The sequence below is a fragment of the Staurois parvus genome, unplaced genomic scaffold (genome assembly GCF_062004578.1).
Source record: "Staurois parvus isolate SC_StPar_1 unplaced genomic scaffold, SC_StPar_1.0 ptg000022l, whole genome shotgun sequence".
NCBI classification, from domain to species: domain Eukaryota; kingdom Metazoa; phylum Chordata; class Amphibia; order Anura; family Ranidae; genus Staurois; species Staurois parvus.
In genome coordinates, this window is record NW_028317818.1 from 3,624,421 (window position 1) to 3,650,474 (window position 26,054).

The following is a 26,054-nucleotide window of genomic DNA, read 5'->3' on the forward strand; positions in this document are numbered from 1 at the left end:
ATACTATAATATTCACAGCTGCTTACCATCGTCCTGTCTCCTCTATCCACCCACACCTCTATACTATCTACATACCATACCATACCAGCTTTACAGTTCAACAGTTTCATATTACCACCTCCTCAATACGGCTAAATCCTCCAACTTCCACATTACTCCTGTCTTTATTATACTATCAACCTGTATACCACCTTCAATTTAAGGAGACATGTGATGAGAAGATAAGCCATATGAGTTATATGAGACCCCTAGGAATCCCTTCAAGAGGACACTAGAGGACATAATTACAGAGGAGGAACGCTTCTGGAGTGAAGTTCCAACGTGGAGGGTGAGTGATGACCGTGGGTTTACCTGCAGGTCCTCTTTAACACTCTATATACATTGGACTTGTATATCAGACTTTTATACACATTGAGTTCTCGCACTAGATTCCTATGTGCCTATAATAAGACATTGCATTAAATATTCAACCTGAAAAACAAAAGAAATAGGAGATTCCTAGGGCGGGTCTGAAGATTGGGAGGAGTAAGAGAACAGGAGTTCCTTGAAATAAGAGTAAAAAGTTTCAAAAACAACATGAAAGGTAAAAATATCAAAGGGAGTGGGCCTAAGAACACCCAAACTGGTACGATTAAGAAGTATGTGTCACAAGGAAATGTTACCCCAGAAAGAACTCAGGGAATAAGTGAAAAAAGTGATTTGGAAATAAGCTTGGATAATAGCCCGAGGCTTTCCCTGGGCCCAGTATATAATAGTCAAATGGAAGGCATTGAACCGAGAGATCTTGAAAGAGATATGCAAATACCTAATAAAAAGGAAATGGCGGAAATGTTTAAAGGCTTGGAAAAATCAATAAAGCAAGAGATGGGGATGATCCGCGAAGACTTGGGACAATTGTTAACTAGGGTGGAGGAAATAGAGGAGAAGGTTCATGCCCATGCCCAGGCCATCCCAAAATTAGAGAAGTGGATAATGGAAGATAGAAAAGAACAAAAGAGATTGCTTTATATGATGGAAGAACAACAAAATAGAGAAAGGAGAAATAATCTCAGAGTAAGAGGAGTCCCGGAACTGACACAGGGGGAAGATTTAAAAGAGCTAACTGCCAAAATTTTGATCTCCATAATGGATAAATCGGATGAGGAGATGCTTAAATTGGACGAAGTATACAGGATTGGGAAGTATCAACAAGAAAAAGGGGTAGAAAAACCAAGGGATATAATCGTTAAACTCCATAACTACGGAGATAGAGAAGAGATATGGAAAAAGATTAAAGGAAGAACAAATATTACATACGAAGGAAAAAGTATTCAAATTTTTGCAGATTTAACAGCAGAGACTCTGAGAAGGAAGAGATCACTGAAACCCCTTCTAGAAGTGATGAAAAAACACAATGTGAAATACAGATGGGGCCGGGACATAAGTTTAATTGGGTGGAGGGATGGAACTACAGCTATATTAAGATTTCCGGAAGATATGGAAGACTTTTGTGACAAATTGGGACTGCAGAGACGAGATACCTGGTTGGGAAGTGGGGGAGGGAGCGTTGGACAGTTGTGGGTCAGGAAAGTGGCAGCTGGTTAAAAGAGGAAATAGAGAAACAATAGATAAGGGGACACCGGGGAGGAGGGGGGGGGAAGGTGAGCGGTCATTGTCAGAGTCGAACCGCTATAGAGGGATCAGAGGTGGAAAATGATCCGAAGGCATAGGAGGCCTGGGGGGGAGGAGATCTCAGGGGGGGAGGGATAGGGAGGATGGGGTTTTTAGGGGTAACACTCTGCATAATGGAAGAGAAAGAGATAGGAAAAGAGAGAAAGGATAAGATATGATAGATGGAAGATCTCCGATTTATAACTTATAATGTAAAGGGATTGAACTGTCCTGGGAAGAGATTTAAATTATTTAAGGAGCTACAGCATAGGGAGGCTTCGTTGGTATTTCTGCAGGAGACACACCTAGAGATTAAGTCAAATATAAAGTTGTACTCTAGAAATTACCCAACATGGTTTTATGCGGATTCCCCAATCAAGAGAGCTAAGGGAGTAGCAATAGGGTTTGCAAAAAATGTAAGGCTGGAGATAGATGAGAGAGAGGTAGATCCTGAGGGGAGATTTCTGTTCTTAAAGGGTAGATTACAAGAGCAAGAATGTACAATTGTAAATATCTACTGCCCAAATAAAAGACCAGAAGTTTTTCTGAAGGGTGTTCTGAGAAAACTGATGGCCTTTAAGAAGGGACGTTTGATAGTGGCAGGCGATTTGAATTTTTGTATGGACCCACAAATGGATACGACATCTTCTGTGCAAAGAGAGGGAGGTAGAGCTCTGAGAATCCTGAAGAGGGTGATCCATGAGTGTCAACTGGTGGATATTTGGAGAGTGATTCATGGAAAAGAGAGAGATTATACCTTCTTCTCCAAAGCACACGAGATGTACTCCAGATTGGATTATATATTAGTAGATCATCAGCTTATAGATTTGGTGGATAAAGTAGAGATTGAGGCGATGTCTTTTTCGGATCATGCCCCTGTTTCACTGAAAATGAGGTGGAGAAGACGATTGACAGGTGGGATAGGTTGGAAGTTGAACGAGGCTCTCCTCCTGGATCAGGAGGTGGATCGAAAAATCAGAGAAGAGATTGAAAGATATTTTCAAGAGAATGAGACAGGGGAGGTGTCGATGGCTACAGTGTGGGAGTCCCATAAGGCTTTTATAAGAGGTATCCTGATTGCGTCTGGGGCAAAAAAGAAAAGGGAAAGAAGAGAAAAATTTACTGGGCTGTTAAAAGAAATAGCTGAGTTAGAGCAGATACATAAAAATAAAAGATCAGAAAAGATAAGACAGAAGGTGATAAAAAAGAAAGAAGAACTAGAGCTACTGCTGGAGGAGGAGAAGAGAAGAGTCTTTAATAAAGTTGCAAGTGAGAGATATAAATGGGGAGATAAACCAGGAAAATATTTAATGAGAGCTTTGAAGGAAAAAAAAAATAGAAATTATATTGAGAAAATAAAAAACTCCAAGGGGGAAATGGTTTACTCTACTAAAGAGATCATCGAGGTGTTTAACCTCCTTGGCGGTATGATTCCTTCCGATTTTTTGTGCTGAAAGCGGTAGCATTTTTTCGCATGGAAATAGTTTTTTATTGTAGGCTGTAATTTTTAGGAAAATTTCCCCACAAATCATTATCACTCAATTCTGCAAGTGGTTCTGATTTACTATCGCTGTTCTCTAGCTGGTCTAAAACCGCTTTTGACGTAAAGGGACGCTTTTTGGACGCCATGGACTTTTCTAAGTTTACAGGCAGAAAGAACAGACAAAATGCAAGCAGGGCACAGGACAAAGCACTAGGGACAATATGTATGTGAAATGGGATGAAACAGCAATGTTTTACTATTTAAAATTGAAAAAAAAAAAAAATGTCATTTTTTAAATTTTTTAAATTTCCCGCCGCCGGCGGCGCCCGTACGTCCCGACGTCACGGGGACCAGAACACAGAAGCCGGATGCCGGCATCGGCCGGAGGAGATGGCCGGGGACGCTGCAGGGGACACATCCTGGGAGCGAAGGACAAGGTAAGTGCTGCAGGGACCCCCAGAGCAGTGCCGCATGGTAAGCCCGAGTGTAGCTCGGGGTTACCGCTTGTGGTATAGAAATTTTACCCCGAGCTACACTCGGGAAAACCGCTAAGGAGGTTAAAGAATATTACAGCAAGCTATATAATATCGCCTCCCAAGACCCAGTAAATATAAACGGAAATGAGAGAAGAGAGAAAAGAAGGGAATATTTAAAAAATGCAGGACTACCGAAGTTAAGTTATGATCAACTGAATTCCCTTGACTTGGAAATTACACAGGAAGAAATAATAAGAGCATTAAAGAACACTTCGACGGGGAAAAGCCCGGGCCCAGATGGCTACACAGTGAGATACTATAAAAAATACAGTGACCTGTTAATACCCAAACTGAAGAGATATATGAATGCCCTGGGAGGAGAGATGGAGGTGAGAAGGGAATCTTTACAGGCCCACGTGGTGCTGATACAAAAGGAAGAGAAGGATCCCTCTCAGTGCTCTAGCTATAGACCGATATCACTCTTGAACATAGACACCAAGCTATATGCAAAGGTCCTAGCAAATAGACTAAAAGATCTTATGCCAGAATGGATCAGGGGGACCAGGTAGGTTTTGTCCCAGGGAGGGAGAGCAGAGATAATGGCCTAAGAACTCTGTTGCTTATCCAAAAAGCTAGGAAGGGGAATACCCCGGTAATAGTACTTTCGATCGATGCTGAAAAGGCATTTGATAGAGTAGATTGGAGCTTTATGATGGATACCCTGGAAACTCTAGGAATAGGAGTAAGAATGAGAGAGTGGATAGGAAAGCTGTATAGAGAGCCCTCAGCGATAGTAATGGTTAATGGAGAGAGGTCGGAACCTATTAGAATGTCAAATGGAACTAGACAGGGTTGTCCATTATCTCCATTGTTGTATATATTTTCATTGGAACCATTATTGGCAACTATTAGGAAGAATTTAGATATAAAAGGAGTGCAGATTGGGGAAGTCGAACATAAAGTTCGACTATGCGGATGACCTATTGTTTTATGTGGGAAATCCTAGGATAACACTCCCAATTCTAATGAAGAGCTTAAAGGATTATGGGGAGCTATCAAACTTGAAAATCAATCCAACCAAAACTGAGATCTTAAATGTAAACCTTCCAAATAGTGAAAAAGAAAAAATACAAAAAGAATTCCCCTTTATATGGAAAAATAGAGAGATAAAGTATTTGGGGGTGAAACTTTCTGCTTCATGTACAAACCTGTATAAATTAAATTATATCACACTCTTAAATGAGATTAAGAAGGAACTAAGGAGATTCGAAGGAGGTAACCCATCCTGGATTGGCCGTATAAACCTGATAAAAATGATAATCGTACCAAAAATCCTCTATAAATTTCAGATGATTCCAATCAAAATTCCGGAGGTCTTTTTTAAAGTAATAAAAAAGATGTTAACAAAATATATATGGAAAAATAAAAAACCTAGAATATCATATGACTTGTTAAATAGAAATAAAGAGAGAGGAGGCTTGGGAGTGCCAGATATTAAGAGGTACTATAAAGCTGTAGTCTTAGCGAGAATTTATGATTGGACACATAATTATGAGGGGAAAAAGTGGGTTCAGATTGAGAATGAACTAAGTGGAGTTACCTTGAAGAGAACTATATGGGCACCAGCACAATATAGAGGGCTAAAAGATACCACAAGTGTTTTTACATTAAATGTTTTTAAAGTTTGGGATAAATTGCTAAATTTATGAAATGGGATTTTAACTCACAACTAATATCACTGAGGAATACGGATTATTTTCCCCCAGGTAAGGAGGAAAGTGCAGGGAAATGGATTAGAAAAGAAGATATCCAACTGAGAGACATAATGGATGGACAGGAATTGAGAACACTTGGGGATTTGAAAGGGGATAAAAGGGAACTTTTTATTAAAATAGATGAATGGAAATATCACCAATTAAAACACTTTGTTAGAAACCTCCCAAAACCGTTGAGATCGAGAGAGGATTGGAATTTGTTTGAGAGGTTGTTAGAAACACGAGGGGACGGGAGGCGAGGCACTGCAAAAATTTATAAAACCCTCACTGAGTTAGACACTTACACAAAACCAATGTATATAGGTAAATGGGAAAGAGATTTGGGAATAGAGATTGATGAGGATAAACAAAGGAAAATATACAGATTAATACACGAGAATATAAGTATGAGAGAGGTGGAGGTAAATTATAAGTGTTTAACGAGATGGCACATTACACCGAACGTTGAGTATAAGATATGTGGGGAAAATTCACTAGAGTGCTGGAGGGGATGTGGAAAAATAGGCACCTTATATCATATATGGTGGGAGTGCCCAAAGATTCAAGGTTTCTGGGAGATAATTGTCCAATTAATTGAGAATATCTCCGGGATAAAGATAGGACTGGACCCAGCAGTATGTCTACTACATAGTACAGAGTTATCAGTAAATAAGTACAAGGATTCGGGTGTATGGTGCTATCTAAATGCGGCGAAGGGGTTGATACCTAAGTTTTGGCATAGACCAGAGGTGCCGAAGATAGAGGATTGGGTGGAAAGAACTAATCAAATTTGTAAGATGGAGAGACTGTGCTATATGCAGGAAGACAGGATGGGGTTGTTCTATAAGAGGTGGAGAACATGGGAAGAATTCATGGTGAAATATATGAAGTAACTATGTGAAAAAGATAGAAGGATTTACGTACCCTATATTCGCGTGTGAAGAGGGATAATAGAATTATGCAGAGTGGGTGGGTTTATATTGGGGGAGGGAGGTTTTTAACTTTGGGCGGGGGGAAATTAGATAGGGGGGGGTGGTAAATGGGAATAAAGATAGTTAGAAATGTTATTAAAGATATGCAAATTTGTATGAGAATAATGATGAAATGTGCAATATATATGGAAAATAAATAAAAATTTAAATAAAAAAAAAAATCAGGGTCAGAATACGAACCTGTAGAGAGCAGTGGTACCCTGATAGATAGCTCAGACGATGGAGTAGGGGTCCCTGCTAAAGGCAGGCGTACGTGACCCCGTTCCCAGGTTGCTGAGGTTTTTGAATTGCATGATGATTCTCATATGTAGCAGAGTGCCAGTACTAGTGCTGCTCTACCTTTTGGTGAATTGGCGAGCACCTGCGGCCTAGTACATCCTGGTCTTTTACATACCAGCACTGCAGTATCACTTGGTTGCATGGCGAGTCCCATAAGTGCAGTACAAGCTGGTGCGGTAGCTAGCACAAGTAGTGTCCCGCAGCCACCAAGAATTCAAACACAGGCCCATAGAGCCCATATCGTCCTTCTGGATGTGCTTGCAAATCATGATTGGCATCCCACAAATTCTGCAGCACACGTATTTCCCCCATTCACTGCCCAATCCAGAATTCAAGTAGAAACAGCAAATCTAACTACTCCCCTTGATTTTTTTGGAGCTGTTTTTCATGGAATATCTGTATGGATTGATTGTCGTTTAAAGCAATATACAGTATGTGCAGAACAATTTATTGCCGCCAACCCAAATTCAAACCTTGCCAGACCATTTGCATGGAAACCTATTACAGTTACCGAATTTAAAGGTTTTTTCGGCCTAACCCTCAACATGGGCATAACTGAAAAAAAAAAAAATGAATTGCGGTTGTGTTTGTCCACAGACCCGATTCATCATATGCCCATGTTCTCTGCTGCCATGGCCAGTCATAAATATGAGAATATAATGTGGTTTATGCATTTCAATGACAATACACTGTGTTGTCCTCCAGGTGACCCTGAATATGATATGCTCCACAAAATTTGTCCCCTCCTAAATCACTTTAACCAGAAATTTGCAGATGTGTATACTCGCCAGCAAAACATCTGCGTTGTTGAGCCCCTCATTAATTTTTCTGTCCGCCTTGCATTCTAACTCCCCAGCAAACGTACCAGATATGGGGTCAAAATGTATAAGATCTGTGAGAGGACAACAGGCTATACATGTAATTTTTGGATTTGTGAGGGAAAAGTCATGTGGGCCAAACCCCAACACAGGCTATCCCCGCTTCAGTCTATCCTGAACTCAGCGGCCAGACTCATCCACCTTACCAACCGCTCCGCTTCTGCCACCCCCCTCTGTCATTCCCTCCACTGGCTTCCGATTGCCCAATGCATTATATTCAAACTATTAACATTGACATACAAAGCCATTCATAACGCTGCCCCAAACTACTTTCAAGACCTCCTACTTTCTAGCTCACTGGTCTCCTCCTCCCACGCCCGACTGCAGGACTTCTTCAGGACTTCCCCCATCCTCTGGAACTCACTACCCCAATCAATCAGACTGTCACCTACCCTCCTCACCTTTAGGCGCACCCTGAAAACCCATCTATTCAGGGAAGCCTACTCCACTCTCACCTAACAGCCGATCTCCTCCACTCCTCCTAACACTCCATCCCCCCAGCCACTTCCTCCTGTACCACTATCCCCTCCCTCCTAAATTGTAAGCTCGAAAGAGCAGGGCCCTCGAACTCCTCGTGTACTGCTTTGTTACTGTATTGTCTCATGTACTGTGCCCCCTATAATGTACAGCGCTGAGCAAATCTTTTGGCGCTATATAAATACTGTATAATAATGATAATAAAAAAAGGTTGTTTTATTGAGTCACTGTTTTATTGTTAGCCATTGTTGTTTTCTTTGCAGGAACACCATTCAGCTGCAGCGCCGATCTGTTTATTCTGACAGCAACAGGGTGTGCTCTCAGAATATATGTCGGTGTGTGTGTAGCGCTGCTGTATGAGATTTTTCATCCAAAGTTAAAAAAAAAAGAACATATATACCCAAGCATGGGGACCTGGGATAGCCAGTGGGTGGATCGCTCTTTTGCTTAGCCATATATATTGGCATAGATTAAAAAAATAAAAAAGCTGTTTTATTGAGTTACTGTTCTGTTGCCAAGTTTTATTGTTAACTGTTGTTTTCTTTGCAGGAACGTCATTCAGCTGCAGCACTGATCTTTTTATTCTGACAGCAACAGGGTGTGCTCTTAGAATATACATCAGTCTGTGCAGCGCTGCTGGATGAGATTTCTCATCTGAAGTTTAAAAAAAAAAAGAACATATATGTCCAAGCTTCGGTGCCTGGTCTGGTCTGTGGGTGGATCACTCCTATGCTTTGGCATATATTTAAAATAGTTTTTTTGTTAGAGATTTCTTCATCCACATTGAACAATGTGAATAGAGGAATCCATTCGTTTTTTTTTTTCTTTCAGCCCAAGAACATTTCATGTATACCCAACATTAGTAGTGGGTAGATGCAGAGTGGTATATGGTGGGCATACCACACACTGTTTTCTGGCAGAGAGTTCTTCTCTTTTTTTCATTCAGCCCAGGGGCTGCATAAAAAAAAAAAAGTACATAACATATATGCCTAACAAGGATGAGTGACGTACTGGTACATCACTGAACTTTGAGTAGTTTCAGTTTTTACATGCAGCGGGATGACCCCCCCTGCCACCATCTTCTACAGCTTTTCGGGCAGTCCTGTGCTATTGGGGAACCTGAGAATGCAGCCGGCGTTTCTGCGAGTTGACCATAGAGCTGATTGGAGACCGGAATGGCTCCAATCATCTCTATAGTCTAAGAAACTGGAACCTAAAGCTATGAGCATTTTTCACTTGCCAGATATAAACAGCACCATTTTTAAATTGGGAAAACATCTGATCACACCGATCTTGGTGAGATCAGATGATTTAAGGGCAGATGAGATATCTAGAGTTTAATAGACCCCAGATTTGTCAGAAAAAAATACCTGTCACTGCCTATTGCTATCACAATTTACATTCCTTGTGATAACAATAAAAGTGATTAAAAGCAAAAATGAAAGGGACAGTGTAAAAATTAAAGAACTCTCGTCCCCCCGTGTGCATGCGCAACGGCATATGCAAGCGTCTGCCTCGTGTTGGTATGTAAACATTGGTTGTACCATGCATTTGAGCGATTGCTGCAAATGTCAGATCGGGGGCAATTATTCTAGCACTACACCTCATGTGTAAATATAAGTAGTACCCTGTAAAGGTTTTAAAAGCGTCACTTGTACATATTAAAAATGTATGTAATTTGACGTTGTTGCACGGGGCGTGCATGGTTTTAAAGCATGTCATGTTTGGTATCTATTTACTCGGCATAACATCATCTTTTATATTTTTATCCAACAAATAGCCAATATATTGTGTTTTTTGTGCATTAAATCGCTGCACAAGTGCTGTCTGACATAAAAAATTGCAACACTCACCATTTTATTCTCTAGAGTGTCTGTTTTAAAATATTATATATAATGTTTGGGGGTTAAAAGTAATTTTCTATCAAAAAATACAGATTTTTTTTTTTCAGGTGAACAAAAAGTGTCAGAAAAGGCTTGGTCTTTAAGTGGTTAGAAGAGTGAGTGATGTGTGATGGTATAAGCATCCAAAGGGGTCATTGGATTTGGGCTCCTGTATGCTGCTAAGCTCCCAAAAAGTCTCACACATGTGATATCCCCATACTGAGGAGAAGTAGCAGAATATATTTGGGGGTGTAATTGCAAATATACCCATGGCATGTGTGAGCAAATATACCATTAAATGACAGCTTTGTGTAAAAAAAAAAAAAAAAAAAAAAAGCTATGTAAATTCCAGCATCTATACCATAGTTGGTAGGCACTATAACTTTCACAAAAACCAATTAATATACAGGTGAAACTCGAAAAATTAGAATATCGTGCAAAAGTTAATTTATTTCAGTAATGCAACTTAAAAGGTGAAACTAATATTTGAGATAGACTCCTTGCAAAGCAAGATAGTTCAAGCCACGATTTGTCACATATTGTACATAGAACAATATCGGACCTCTGAAAAGTATAAGCATGCATATGTACTCAGTACTTGGTATGAGCCCCTTTTGCAGCAATTACTGCCTCAATGCGGCGTGGCATGGAAGCTATCAGCCTGTGGCACTGCTGAGGTGTTATGGAAGACCAGGATGCCTCAATAGCGGACTTCAGCTTTTCTGCATTGTTTGGTGTCATGTCTCTTATCTTTCTTTTGACAATGCCGCATAGATTCTCTATGGGGTTCAGGTCAGGCGAGTTTGCTGGCCAGTCAAGCACAGTAATCCCATGGTCATTGAACCAGGTTTTGGTGCTTTTGGCAGTGTGGGCAGGTGCCAAGTCCTGCTGGAAAATGAAGTCAGCATCCCCATAAAGCTCGTCTGCAGAAGGAAGCATGAAGTGCTCCAAAATCTCCTGGTAGACGGCTGCGTTGACCCTGGACTTAATGAAGCACAGTGGACCAACACCATCAGATGACATGGCTCCCCAAATCAACACAGACTGTGGAAACTTCACACTGGACTTCAAGCATCTTGCAGTGTGTGCCTCTCCATTCTTCCTCCATACTCTGGGTCCTTGGTTTCCAAATGAGATGCAAAAGTTGCTCTCATCAGAAAAGAGGACTTTGGACCACTGAGCAACAGACCAGGTCTGTTTTTCTTTAGCCCAGGTAAGACGCTTCTGACATTGTTTGTTGTTCAGGAGCGGCTTGACAAGAGGAATACGACATTTGAAGCCCATGTCCAGGATCCGTCTGTGTGTGGTGGCTCTTGATGCACTGACTCTAGCCTCAGTCCACTCCTTGTGAAAGTCCCCAACACTTTTGAATGGCCTTTTCCTGACGATCCTCTCCAGGCTGCGGTCATCCCTGCTGCTTGTGCACCTTTTTCTTCCACACTTTTCCCTTCCACATAACTTTCTATTAATGTGCTTTGATACAGCACTTTGGGAACATCCAACTTCTTTTGCAATTACCTTTTGAGGCTTTCCCTCTTTATGGAGGGTGTCATTGATGGTTTTCTGCACAACAGTCAGGTCAGCAGTCTTTCCCATGATTGTGATTCCTACTGAACCAGACTGAGAGACCATTTAAAGGCTCAGGAACCCTTTACAGGTGTTATGGCTTAATTAGTTGATTAGAGTGGGACACTTTGAGCCCAGAATATTGCACCTTTTCACAATTTTCTAATTTTCTGAGATTGTGGATATGGGGTTTTCATGAGCTGTAAGCCCTAATCATCACAATTATGACAAATCACGGCTTGAACTATCTTGCTTTGCATGTAAGGAGTCTATCTCGTATATTAGTTTCACCTTTTAAGTTGCATTACTGAAATAAATGAACTTATGCACGATATTCTAATTTTTCGAATTTCACCTGTACACTTATTGGGATTTTTTGTTACCAAAGACATGTAGCAAAATACATTTTGGCCTAACTTCATGATGAAATTTGAGTTTATTGGATATTTTTATAACAGAAATTAGAAAATATCTTTTTTTTTTTTTTTTTCCTTTTCAAAATTTTCCATATTTTTTTTGTTTATAGCGCAAAAAAAAACCCAGAGAAAGCTCTATTTGTGGGGAAAAGTTACATACATTTTGTTTATGTACAGCATTGCATGACTGCACAATTGTCAGTTAAACTAGCGCAGTGCCACATAGCAAGAGGTGGCGTAAATTCCGGTATCTATACCATAGTTTGTCGATGCTATAACTTTCACATTCACCAATTAACATATACTTATTGGGATTATTTTACCAAAGACATGTAGCAAAATACATTTTGGCTAAATTTATGATGAAATTTAAGGAAGAGGAGGATCGGGCTTGCTCTGTGCAAAACCACTGCACAGAGCAGATAAGTATGACATGTTTGTTATTTTATTTATTTATTTTTTTATATTACCTTAAATATCACTTTAAAGTAAATGGGTTGCCTTAGCCCTTTTGTTGACAAAGCTTGTTTTTTGTCCTCCCTGGAATGCGTATGTTTGGCCTGAATACTTCTTAAAACCTCCACAATACTAATATTATCAATAAGCAGGGAACTTGTAAAATCCAAAGGTGACAGCTGCAAACTTCATTATTTCAAGTGTGAAAAATACACTTGAAACCTGATTCCTGATTTTGTTTGGTCAAATTTAAAACATGAGACTGTGTCAATGAAATAGACATCAAACATGTCAAGCTGTAAAATTGCTAGATATGCAAAACAAAAGAAAAAAAAAGTAGACAAAATTGCCCATAGGTGACACACTATACACAGTTTTATGCTTTAATCAAACTAAATAGGTTTTATTTTAGTCTGTTGTACTTGTTACAAAAAGTAATACACTCTGCAATGTATCTTATATGGTATTATATAATGCTTAAGTTCATTTACTACTTTGCCACTTGACAAAACTGTCTTTTCTTGGCCCTTTCCCTGTGACATCACAACTCCTTAAAGCCAGCTATACATGGATCGACATTTGGCTGGTTGAGAAAGGACCGGCCAAATTTCGATCCATGTATAGGCAGGTTGATTTTACCCAAGTTGATCCATCGATCGATGTAGGTACAACCGACCTGTCAGATTTCTTTACATATGATTATTGCCAACGGCTGTAGCCACTAGGAGTAATTGTTTTCTGCTGGCCGGGAAGGCGAAACTCCCACACCTACCCACCAGCAGAGCACAATAGGTCTGTAGGAGGCATTTCCCCATCAACACTGACTGCGTTGATGGGGGATATGAGCGATTTTCTTGATTTTCTTTCCTTCCAACCATGGTGGAGGGAAAGAAAATACAATTACCTATGGGCTAAGACGTTTAGGTCTTTAGGCTCATTCTACTAGAGCCGTGACATCCTCCTGGGTAGGTCTGGGAATGTTTCTGTACCAGTGAAACAGATCTGTAAGCTTGCTGCCTAAGACACTAGAGCACTAGTGTCTGGATATAATCTGGAAAATGAGGATTTGTCTTTTGGGCATAAAGTCCTCTCTGCTGTTGTCCCAACTCAAACTAATATCTCCTTATGTAACAGTTGTAGGGTTGTTGTAGAGGAAGGGGGAAAATGCTTTGTTGCTTACCAGTATTTCCACAACAGACACAATATATCCCACCTGTGAAATTGGTAAGCAAAGTGTGAAGCTTGAATGTCTGTATAAACTTTTGTCCAAAAAGTCTCCATGCATTCAATGACTTGATGGATGTCATTAAAGATTACTCCAACATTTTGTTTGCTTTTAAAGTTTTATTTTGATAATCGAGGAAATGTTCTTATAACAAACATTTTTTAATAAAATCCTGTTGGTGTATAGCTAGCTTAAGGCTTTCTTTGTGCTATCTGTTTCAATTGCAATAAGTTGGTTATCAGTAGATGGCTCTGTATGAATTGTGTTCTTAATAAGAGAAACGTAGAAGTTTTTCCAACAACAGCATACTGTATAGAATCTTTATTTTTTATTAAAAAAAATCTCTGAAATTGCTATGCCATGTCAAGTGCAATAAAACAGCTGTGTGTGGAATACTGAGTGTACTTTTCTTTTTTTGTAATTTCCAGTCAACCGTAAAAGATGCAATATACATTACAGTTGAAATTTTATCCAATTGGGGAAATTCCCATTTTGTGGGCTTGACTGAAGTTCAGTTTTTTGATTTGAAGAATCAGAAAATATATGTGTCCCCTCTTGACGTAGACATAAGGAATGCTGATTTTCCTGGAGATCTTCGGTGTTTGGTCAATGGAAAAATAAAGGTGAGTGCTGCAATATTCCTATTCTTATTGGTAAATGTACATTATACCACAACTTGGAGGGTGGTGGGGAATTGTTCTTTGTTATGTTAGAAAATAATTATATCAGTTGTTGATTTTGAAGGTTTGTTCGAAGGAAAGTCTAGATTTTCTGTATTGACCAACAGTTCCTTGCAATCCCCATTTGTACTGCATGTTATATTAAAGTGGTTCTAAAGCCTAAACTTTTTGTACCTTAATGCATTCTATGCAGTTAGATAAAAAAATGTTTAGGCATCGGTATTGGCCCCCTCACACCCCCCCCCCCCTATACTTACCTGAGCTCTCATTCGATCCAGCGTTATGCACATCTGCAGCTCTTCTCTTCCCTCACTTCTGGGTCTCACAGGTTTTACTAAGGCAGCAGCAGCCGCCATTGGCTCCCACTGCTGTCAATCAGCAGGGGTCCCGCAGTCTGTCAGTGGACGCAGCAGAGGGGCTTGGGAGCGAGCCCGCACGAGTGCCCCCATAGGAAGCAGCTTCGCTTTGAAGGCACTTTGGCGAAGAGGAGGAGCCAGGAGCGGCAGCTGGGGACCTGAGAAGAGGAAGTTTGGGGCCACTTTGTGCAAGAGCAGGTAAGTATAGACATGTTTGTTTAAGAAAAAAAATATCCTTTACAAGCACTTTAAGTATTAGACATTTTGTTATAGAGCTCTGGGCATTTAGAGGAGCTACAGTCTCTCACCAAAAAATTTTAAGTCAGCAGCTACATATACAGCAGCCTCAAATAGTGTAGTTGCTGACTTTGAATAATAAGGAAAATTACCTGTACAGGGATCCAGGGCTGTCCTCATCAGATCCGATTTTTTCAATCTGCTTCGTATCCAGGCACCAGCATCTTAACTGAGGGAAACTGGCCATGCGTGAAGTCTTGCGGCTTCACAGCTGATTTCCCATTGCGCCTTGTGAATGGTCACATCTGGGACAGAAGACTGCAGGGTAAGAAGGGGTAAGGCCAACTCTCAAAACAAGGTACCCGCTATCTACTCCCCCCCAAAAAAAGTGCCAAATGTTGAAAAGATGGGACGGATGCAAGCAATGCAAATTGGATAAAACCTTACAAAAGTAAGAGAAGTAGGGGTTTCTTTTTTCTTTCCCCCAGTTATACTTTGCTAGGTGGATGCAGCATCAGTCCTATGCTGCATCTGTCCCCCACCACCTCCTAAGGGTGAGAACTTTACTATGCCTCCCCCGCACTCACTAGGGCGCTAGGCTGTGGAGGGGGAGGGAGTGGCTGGATCAGGCTCTTAGCACATTGCAGAGAGGCTGAGCCAAGTGCCGCTCCAGGCTCTGGGGTAGATCCTGGCTTTGAAGTCAGGATCTTTTCCCAGCCTGGACTAGCTGAGTGACTTCAACTAAAACGGGTCACAGGAGTGCAGAATGAACTGCACTCCTGTGATCCACAGGAGTACAGCCAAAAGAGCTTTAGCTGTACATCTTTTTTAACACGTAACTTCACTCAAAAGGGAAAGTTCCACTTTAAGGTTTTATCATATTTACGTTGTAAAATAAGCCTATTGATTTATTAAAAAAAATTTATTTAAGGTGATTCATTGTTTTTTGATCTACAGTCTATGACTTTGAAGCTGTGATATACAGTATATCACATACAGTATTTATAGTGTATCCTATTGCTAGTTATATAAATGTAACTTGTTTTATATATGAAATAAAGATATCAATTAAAAGATTTTGCTTTATAATTGTCCCCTTCAGACTACAAAGGAACATTTCATGTGGATGTGTCCTTTCCATCCTCCTGTGCAGCTTTACTTTGTTATCCGAAATCCTACTCGGTCATGTGATTTTGACATATGCAAGGTGAAGATTTGGAATTATAACAAGATGCTCGGTGTAAGTAACAGCAGTACATTATTTGTTTGCCCTACCGCTCCTACTAAATCACGTAGTTATTTTTTCAGATATGAAGGCAGATTTACTTTGTAGCATTGTATTCTAATAACCTGCAATATATAAAGCGAAAGGTAACTCACTGTGTAGAAATACTTTTCTTTATTTAAAACATATAATGTGTAGTATACCTGTCAGGGCTCCCAGGTATGACCAGAGGTGTGTGACTGATGCAGGGAAACGCAGACTTCAGATATGTGATAAACAATACAATTTATTAACACTAACAATACAAACATAAACGCAGTGCAATACTAAAACATAACACAGTGCAACCAAACCAAACCAACCACCCACAGATAACAGTATATACAAGCAAGCGTCGTCAGGCAGGCCGGGTCAATATCAATTGGGCAGGTAGGTACAGGGGGAGCAAGCGGAGAATAGTCGGGGTCACAGGCCAGGTTCAGCAGGTAGCAAGCAGCATAGTACAGAGGGTCAGACAGAGGAATGGTCAGGGTAACAAGCCAGGGATCAGGACAGGTAGCAGAGAATCAGACAGGAACAGAGAGCAGGAACAGGATACAGGGCCAAGAGAAACACAACACCAAGGCAGAGTCTGCAAGTCTGGCCATCCCTTAAATACCCCAGTATCATCAGTTCCAGGTGTTAGCTGGCTGAAAGGTTGAGTCTCTGATTGCTGGGAGCACCCGCTGGCCAGCCCTGGTACTGCAGATCAAAAGGCAGATGAGTCCCACCATTGCTGGCCAGTCCATTCCTAACAGTACCCCCCCCTCAAGGAGCGGCCTCAGGACGCTCCAAACAGTCCTAGCTGGGCAAAATGTTCCACCGCCCGGGTCTGGCAACTGGCGGGATAGCAAAGACTGGCACACCGGGCAGGACTCCGGGCAGCGGCACACCGGGCTGGACTCCGGGCAGCGGCACATCGAGCAGAGGCACTCCGGGCAGAGGCACACCGGGCAGAGGCACATCGGGCAGGACTCCGGGCAGAGGCACATCGGGCAGAGGCACATCGGGCAGGACTCCGGGCAGAGGCACATCGGGCAGGACTCCGGGCAGAGGCACATCGGGCAGAGGCACATCGGGCAGAGGCACATCGGGCAGGACTCCGGGCAGAGGCACATCGGGCAGGATTCCGGGCAGAGGCACATCGGGCAGGACTCCGGGCAGAGGCACATCGGGCAGAGGCACATCGGGCAGAGGCACATCGGGCAGGATTCCGGGCAGAGGCACATCGGGCAGGACTCCGGGCAGAGGCACATCGGATTACCAGGCGAAGCAGCAGGCAGCGGGCCCCCGGGCGGGGCGACAGGCACCGGGCCCCCGGGCGGGGCGGCAGGCACCGGGCCCCCGGGCGGAGCGGCAGGCACCGGGCCCCCGGGCGGAGCGGCAGGCACCGGGCCCCCGGGCGGGGCGACAGGCACCGTGCCCCCTGGCGGGGCGACAGGCACCGTGCCCCCTGGCGGGGCGACAGGCATCGTGCCCCCAGGCGGGGCGACAGGCATCGTGCCCCCAGGCGGGGCGACAGGCATCGTGCCCCCAGGCGGGGCGACAGGCATCGTGCCCCCAGGCGGAGCGGCGGGCGCCGGACCCCCAGGCGGAGCGACAGGTCTCGGGCCCTCAGGCGGAGCGGCGGGCGCCGGACCCCCAGGCGGAGCGACAGGTCTCGGGCCCTCAGGCGGAGCGGCGGGCGCCGGACCCCCAGGCGGAGCGACAGGTCTCGGGCCCTCAGGCGGAGCGGCGGGCGCCGGACCCCCAGGCGGAGCGACAGGTCTCGGGCCCATAGGCGGAGCGGCGGGCGCCGGACCCCCAGGAGGAGCGACAGGTCTCGGGCCCTCAAGCGGAGCGGCGGGCGCCGGACCCCCAGATGGAGCGACAGGTCTCGGGCCCTCAGGCGGAGCGGCGGGCGCCGGACCCCCAGGTGGAGCGACAGGTCTCGGGCCCTCAGGCGGAGCGGCGGGCGCCGGACCCCCAGGTGGAGCGACAGGTCTCGGGCCCTCAGGCGGAGCGGCGGGCGCCGGACCCCCAGGTGGAGCGACAGGTCTCGGGCCCTCAGGCGGAGCGGCGGGCGCCGGACCCCCAGGTGGAGCGACAGGTCTCGGGCCCTCAGGCGGAGCGGCGGGCGCCGGACCCCCAGGTGGAGCGACAGGTCTCGGGCCCTCAGGCGGAGCGGCGGGCGCCGGACCCCCAGGTGGAGCGACAGGTCTCGGGCCCTCAGGCGGAGCGGCGGGCGCCGGACCCCCAGGTGGAGCGACAGGTCTCGGACCCTCAGGCGGAGCGACAGGTCTCAGGCCCCCAGGCGGGGCGGCGGGCGCCGGATCCCCAGGCGGAGCGGCGGGCGCTGGACCCCCAAGCGGAGCAACAGGTCTCGGGCCCCCAGGCGGAGCGGCGGGCACCGAGTCACCAGGCACGACAGTGGGCTCCGAGTCAACTGGTATGACCGCAGGCACTGGGTCAGACATTGTATGGTCTGGCTGGACAGCGGGCATCGGGTCACCAGGCATCAGGTCATTTGGCTCGACAGCGGGCACCGCGTCATCTGGCAAGGCAGTGGGCTCCAAGTCAACTGGTATGACCGCGGGCACTGGGTCAGACATTGGATCGTCTGACTGGACAGCGGGCACTGGGTCACCAGGCATCAGGTCATTTGGCTCGACAGCGGGCACCGTGTCATCCGGCAAGGCAGTGGGCTCCGAGTCAACTGGTATGACCGCGGGCACTGGGTCAGACATTGGATCGTCTGACTGGACAGCGGGCACTGGGTCACCAGGCATCAGGTCATTTGGCTCGACAGCGGGCACCGCGTCATCTGGCAAGGCAGTGGGCTCCAAGTCAACTGGTATGACCGCGGGCACTGGGTCAGACATTGGATCGTCTGACTGGACAGCGGGCACTGGGTCACCAGGCATCAGGTCATTTGGCTTGACAGCGGGCACCGCGTCATCTGGCAAGGCAGTGGGCACCGGGTCACCAGGCATTGGATCGTCTGGCTCGACAGCGGGCATCGGGTCACCAGGTATGACAGCGGGCACTGGGTCACCAGGCATCAGGTCATTTGGCTTGCCAGCGGGCACCGCGTCATCTGGCAAGGCAGTGGGCACCGGGTCACCAGGTATGACAGCGGGCTCTGAGTCAATTGGCACGACAGCGGGCACTGGATCAGGTACCGGATCATCTGGATCAACAGCGGGCATCGAGTCAACTGGCCTAATAGGATCGTCGGGCTGGATCAGTTCATCATGCTGAGTAGCGGCATCAGGCTGAATGCAGGCATCAGGCTGAATGCAGGCATCAGGCTGAGGAGAGGCTTCAGGCTGAGGAGAGGCTTCAGGCTGAGGAGAGGCTTCAGGCTGAGGAGAGGCTTCAGGCTGAGGAGAGGCTTCAGGCTGAGGAGAGGCTTCAGGCTGAGGAGAGGCTTCAGGCTGAGGAGAGGCTTCAGGCTGAGGAGAGGCTTCAGGCTGAGGAGAGGCTTCAGGCTGAAGAGAGGCATCCGGCTGAAGAGAGGCATCCGGCTGAAGAGAGGCATCCGGCTGAAGAGAGGCATCAGGCCGAGTACAGGCATCAGGCCGAGTACAGGCATCAGGCTGAGTAGAGGCTTCAGGCTGAGTAGAGGCTTCAGGCTGAGTAGAGGCTTCAGGCCGAGTCACGGAAGGCAGGCTCACCGGTTTGGATACTGGCAGGATGGTATTGGTTGGAAAGAATTTTCGCTTTTTTCTGGTTTTAACTACTGGAGCACTGCAAGTAAACGCAGGTCTGCAAACGAATGGAGCACCTGGAGACAGAGAAAAACTGGAGGATGGAACAGGAGAGGGAGCAGTTGCTACAGAGGGCTCTTTTACAGGGTTAAAGGCAGGATAGGTGCAGCGAGTGGGAACAGGGTACTGACATGCGGTAGATAGCAGGGCAGGAGGAGCTGGTGGGAATACAGGAGTAGAGTTAGAAGCAGGACTGGGTCTTTGTAAGCTGACTGAGGCTGGGTGCAACAAGTCTGTCCATGTCTGCAGTAGGGGTTGAACAAAGCTGAGCTTACACAAAGCCTGTCTGGTCAATGACTGCACTGCGTTGATACAATCTCTTAGTGTCTGTGGTGAACATGTGGAGTAACGCTCCAAAAGGTAACCCACATCATCCTCTAATAACCACACCAGGGACTCTACCTGGTCTGCACTAAATGGTGGCAAAAATTCATCCCTGCATTCGGGGGAACCAGATGAAACCAACTCTGCACAAACCTCAATCAATGGCTGCACCTCAGAGAACACTGTGCCCTGATCTACTAGAACATGAGCGAGCCGTATACATTCTAGCAATTCATCCCGGGTATACTCCTTCAGAGTTTGATAAGCATACTCTCTGTCATCAAACACTAGCAGATATAAATACTCAACCTCCTCAAGATCCATCCTTCCCATCAACAAGCCAAGATGGCTTCCCTGTGCAGCCACTTCTGGTCAGGATTGGCCTTGGTGTAATGTCAGGGCTCCCAGGTATGACCAGAGGTGTGTGACTGATGCAGGGAAACGCAGACTTCAGATATGTGATAAACAATACAATTTATTAACACTAACAATACAAACATAAACGCAGTGCAATACTAAAACATAACACAGTGCAACCAAACCAAACCAACCACCCACAGATAACAGTATATACAAGCAAGCGTCGTCAGGCAGGCCGGGTCAATATCAATTGGGCAGGTAGGTACAGGGGGAGCAAGCGGAGAATAGTCGGGGTCACAGGCCAGGTTCAGCAGGTAGCAAGCAGCATAGTACAGAGGGTCAGACAGAGGAATGGTCAGGGTAACAAGCCAGGGATCAGGACAGGTAGCAGAGAATCAGACAGGAACAGAGAGCAGGAACAGGATACAGGGCCAAGAGAAACACAACACCAAGGCAGAGTCTGCAAGTCTGGCCATCCCTTAAATACCCCAGTATCATCAGTTCCAGGTGTTAGCTGGCTGAAAGGTTGAGTCTCTGATTGCTGGGAGCACCCGCTGGCCAGCCCTGGTACTGCAGATCAAAAGGCAGATGAGTCCCACCATTGCTGGCCAGTCCATTCCTAACAATACCTGTCTCTATATTAAGGGATTTTGTGTGTAGTTAACCACTGAAACAGGTACAATTTTGTAGATAATAAGCTGTCAATTACAATATGTTGTATGATTGGAGTACTTCTCCATACATTGCTGTTTTGTCTTTTTTTTTTTGTTTCAAGTGGGAGGGGGGACGGGGTCTAGTTATAAATATTTTCAAACAAGATTTGGGCAACTTTTACCCAGAATTTATGTGAATCATGTTATTTATTTTAAATGGACCCATCAGCGAAGTCCATCCATTTTCCTGCATTCACAAACAAAATACATTTAGGTGTATGTTTATTAAACTGAGATGTTTCCTGGCTTTACACATCACTGCCCTTCACAGCATATCAAGCTCTCAGAGGGGAGACAGTTTATTTTAACATTTGTAATTCTCTTTTCTGAGAAGAGAATTGAATGAAATACATTGACTGTGTAGTGAGATTTTTCGCCCATGATCTTGCCAGATAAGGGACTCAAATACCCCTGAAATGAAAAATAAAATATAAAAAAATAATAAAATAAGATTTAAAAAGTGACATTAAAGTTAATAAAAGATCTATGTAAGAGGAAGCATTCATAAATACTTGTTTTATGGCAAGACATTCCTGTAACTGAGTGTATTTACTGTGTATGTGTATGTATGTGTGTATATATATATATATATATATATATATATATATATATATATATATATAATATATTTTACTGTAAATACAATCAAGTCTCACAGACATGTCCTGATATACCTAAAAAACACAATTATTTATGCATGGCTCCTCTCACATATACATACTGTATATGTACAGTACGCATACACTCCGCAGCCACTTTGTTAGGTACACCTGTTCAGTTGCTTGATAACAAATTGCTACTCAGCCAATTACATGGCAGCAACTCAATACATTTAGGCATGTAGACGTGGTGAAGACAACTTGCTGAAGTTCAAACCGAGTATCAGAATGGGGAAGAAAGGGGATTTAAGTGACTTTGAATGTGGCATGGTTGTTGGTGCCAGACAGGCTGGTCTGAGTATTTCAAAAACTGCTGATCTACTGGGATTTTCATGCACAACCATCTCTAGGGTTTACAGAAAATGGTCCAAAAAAGAGAAAATATCCAGTGAATGGCAGCTGTGTGGACGAAAATCCCTTGTTGATGTCAGAGGAAAATGGGCAGGCTGTTTGCTGCGACATTCAGATGGTATGGTCAGAATTTGGTGTAAACAACATGAAAACATGGATCCATCCTTCCTTGTATCAATGGTTCAGGCTGGTGGTGGTGTAATGGTGTGAGGAATATTCAGGTGTGTGTGTGTGTGTGTGTGTGTATGTATGTATGTATATATATACAGTGCTCACCATAAATCAGTACACCCTTTTTGAAAAGAGAGTTTTTAATCAATATCTCAATGAACACAAGAACCATTTCCAAAATTTTGACAAAACTGAGTTGTATAGAACATTTGTTTAGCTCAGTACTTGAAAGTTAGGTTAATAATATATCTTGGATTACAAAATCTTCAGTTTTGCTCAAATTAGTTAATGCAAAAATGAATACACCCCACAGCAAAAACTACATCTAGTATTTTGTATGACCTCCATGATTTGTAAGGACAGCATCAAGTCTTCTAGGAATGGAATGAACAAGTTGGTGACATATTGCAACATCTATCTTTTTCCATTCTTCAAGAACGACCTCTTTTAGAGCCTAGATCCTGGATGGAGAGTGATGCTCAACTTGTCTCTTCAGAATTCCCCATAGGTGTTCGATTGGATTTAGATCAGAAGACATACTTGGCCACTGAATGGCTTTCATCTTGTTCTGCTTCAGAAATTCAACAGTGGCCTTAGTTGTGTATTTTGGATCATTGTCATGCTGGAAAAGTGCACGACGACCAAGGGCAAAATGATTTTTAGCATCTTCTCTTTCAATGTAGAGCAGTACATCTGTGAATTCATGATACCTTCATTGAAATACAGCTCACTGACACCAGCAGCACTCATGCAACCCCCCAGAAGGAAACTGCCACCATCCTGTTTCACTGTAGGCACCATGCATTTTTCTTTGTACTCCTCACCTTTGCAACACCATACAGTTTTGAAGCTGTCCGTTCCAGAAACATTTATCTTGGTCTCGTCACTCCATAGTACAGAGTCTCAGTAATCATCTTTTTTTCAGCTTGGGCCTGGGAAATTCTAGGCAGGCTTTTTTGTGCATGGGCTTTAGGAGAGGCTTCCTTCGTGGACGACACCCATGCATGCCATTCCTGCCGTGTACACGGTGTTGTGTTGTGGGAAACAATCACCCCAATTTGGCTTTCTACTTTAGCGAACCACAGTGAACTTGCATGGCGATTTTTTTCACCCTTCTCATCAGAAGACGCTCCTGTCGAGGTGTTAATTTCTGTGGATGGCCTGGACATCTCTATGAGATGGTTGCAGTTCCATCTTTGTAAAATGTTTGCACTTTTTCTACAATATTCTGATAAGTAAAGCTGTTCCTCTTGTAGCCTTCATCTTTCTTGTGTAAAGAAATTTTCTTTCTTGGGCCTTATGACATTTCTCTTCAATGTGGTGCAATTGCTGACTGCATGAAAATGGGAAGGGGTTTTATTTAAGTAACTCCCTTTTAAAATCAACTGTCTGCTGGACACCTGTTTAACGAATAATTAGACTCACCTTTAGTGGATTCTTGTAAATAAGGATTTTGTTGTCTAAATTTTAGCTTTGCAGCTAAGACTTTCTTTGGGTTGTATTCATTTTTGCAACATGGTCTTGAATGAATTTGTTAGGAAAAATACTTTTTTTGTATGTGCAAATTAACAAATCTTGTTGGCAATCAATGGCCCGCATTTGTGCGAGTATTTTGTAGTATGGTGTCCCAGAGAAAATGATGATCCTGAAAGGAAAGGAAAGGTTTTCTGACAAATATGTTGGGAGTGAGATAAATCATACAGGTGGCCAGTAAGGTGCTTACTTTATTAAACTGGCCATTTGTATAGGAATTACTGGCAGCTGAGAAGCAGAGAACATTATCTGCACTCCTCATCACAGGTTATTAAACTGCTGCACAGTGGATATAATCCGGAATATTCACTATTGCTTAATAAAAGTACACCTTTCTCTTTTGTTAACTCATAGGGGTGGATTTAATCAAGGCAAATAAACTGTGTAAGTGCAGTTTCCACACAGCTTAGTAATTGTGGCAAAGCTCTGCTGATTTCCATCATCCATTTATGTTCAAGCAAAAATGTTTTTTTTTATTAATTTATTTATTTTCCATTCACCTTATTGAGTGTTCTTTACAAAGCCAAGCTTTACCACATTTACATTTATTAAGGAAAATTAATGCAGCTGCACTTGCAAAAACCTCAGTCTATTTGCCTTCAGTAAATCCACCCCATAATGTTGAAAGGAAACTTCTTTGTAAATCAGAGATTGTGTATATACAAGAGTAAAAAATAAGCTATAAAACAAAAGTTTAAGCTCTCATTCACACGGGCACAGAGAACCATACACTAAAAAACTAGCATATTTCTGTTCACCTGAGTTGACATGTATACAGCGACTGGTGTGCATCCATGGATGCAGACGGTTTGCATCCAAGGGTGTTCATCTGCTCCTGTAAGCTTTTAAAGCCCAGATGTGTGATTACCAGCATGCAGCAGCAGCCTGTCATTGATTTGTACAGAGTGCTGCTTGCAGTTGTATGCAACAACCTGTATTCCCCACGCAGAAATATACACTTCTATTGATGGTGTATTGTGGCAGTGTGAATGAGCCGTATATCTTATAAACATTAAAAAAATACCAAAATCTATTACAGTTATTACAGGTGTTTTTAGATATTTGTTAAAGTATTCAGCTTAATGTAAATAATCCTGTGAACATACAGTCACCGGCCACTTTATTAGGTACACCTGTCCATTTGCTAGGTAACACAAATTGCTAATCAGTCAATCACTTGGCAGTAACTCAATGCATTCAGGTATCTAGACGTGGTGAAGACGACTTGCTAAAGTTCAAACCGAGCATCAAAATGGGGGAAGAAAGGAGATTAAAGTGACTTTGAACATGACATGGTTGTTGGTGCCAGTTGGGCTGGTCTGAGTATTTCATAAACTGCTGATCTACTGGGATTTTCACGCACAACCATCTCTAGGGTTTACAGAGTATAGTCCGAAGAAAAAAATATCCAGTGAGCGGCAGTTGTGTAGACTAAAATGCCTTGTAGATGTTGGAGGTCAGAGTAGAATGGGCAGACTGGTTTGAGATGATAGGAAGGCAACAGTAACTCACGTTGATATGGACCAAAATCTTTGAGGAATATTCCAACACATTGTTGAATCTATGCCATGAGGAATTAAGGCAGTTTTGAAGGCAAACGTGTGGGTCCAACCCGGTACTAGCAAGGAGTTTCTAATAAAGTGGCTAATGAGTGTATATTAATTTTATTAAAATAAACAATTTGCACATTACATATACATAGCTTCTTTTCTGCTTCATAGTGCTGTACAAAAATGTTGCTTTGGGCTGGCCATACCGTTGCTTGATGTGGTTCCTGATATGACATTTGGGCTGGTAATGGGCATATCTTGGTGATTAAAACACATTTAGCCCGTAGAAGGGAATTTTCCAATTTTTGGGGGAAAATAGCACACAACCTGGTAATTTATTTCTGCTCTCATTGAGAAGGGAGTGGACATAACGAATGGTGCATACACCACTTCATACACCACTTCAGCCTATCAGGTGAATTGTACAAGTACAGCAATGGGTCCTGATGTGATCAGGGGCACGCTGGTGTCTCCCCATCATGTATTTGCGCATTGTATTCTCAGCCTTGCTGTTTTTCCGTGATGCATAACTACAGTATAAGACTGTCTGATTGGAAACATGGCACTGAGCA

At 43.7% G+C, this 26,054-nt stretch overlaps 1 protein-coding gene across 1 annotated transcript in view; it reads left to right on the top strand.

The window, feature by feature from the left end:
* The window catches only part of KATNIP (katanin interacting protein), a 179,715-nt gene that overhangs the window by 68,693 nt on the left and 84,968 nt on the right, over positions 1-26,054 (top strand). The window contains exons 11-12 of the mRNA XM_089691998.1: positions 13,964-14,158; positions 15,911-16,048. Of these exons, the coding sequence (XP_089548124.1) occupies positions 13,964-14,158; positions 15,911-16,048 (333 nt within the window). The remainder of the gene's footprint in view (positions 1-13,963; positions 14,159-15,910; positions 16,049-26,054) is intronic.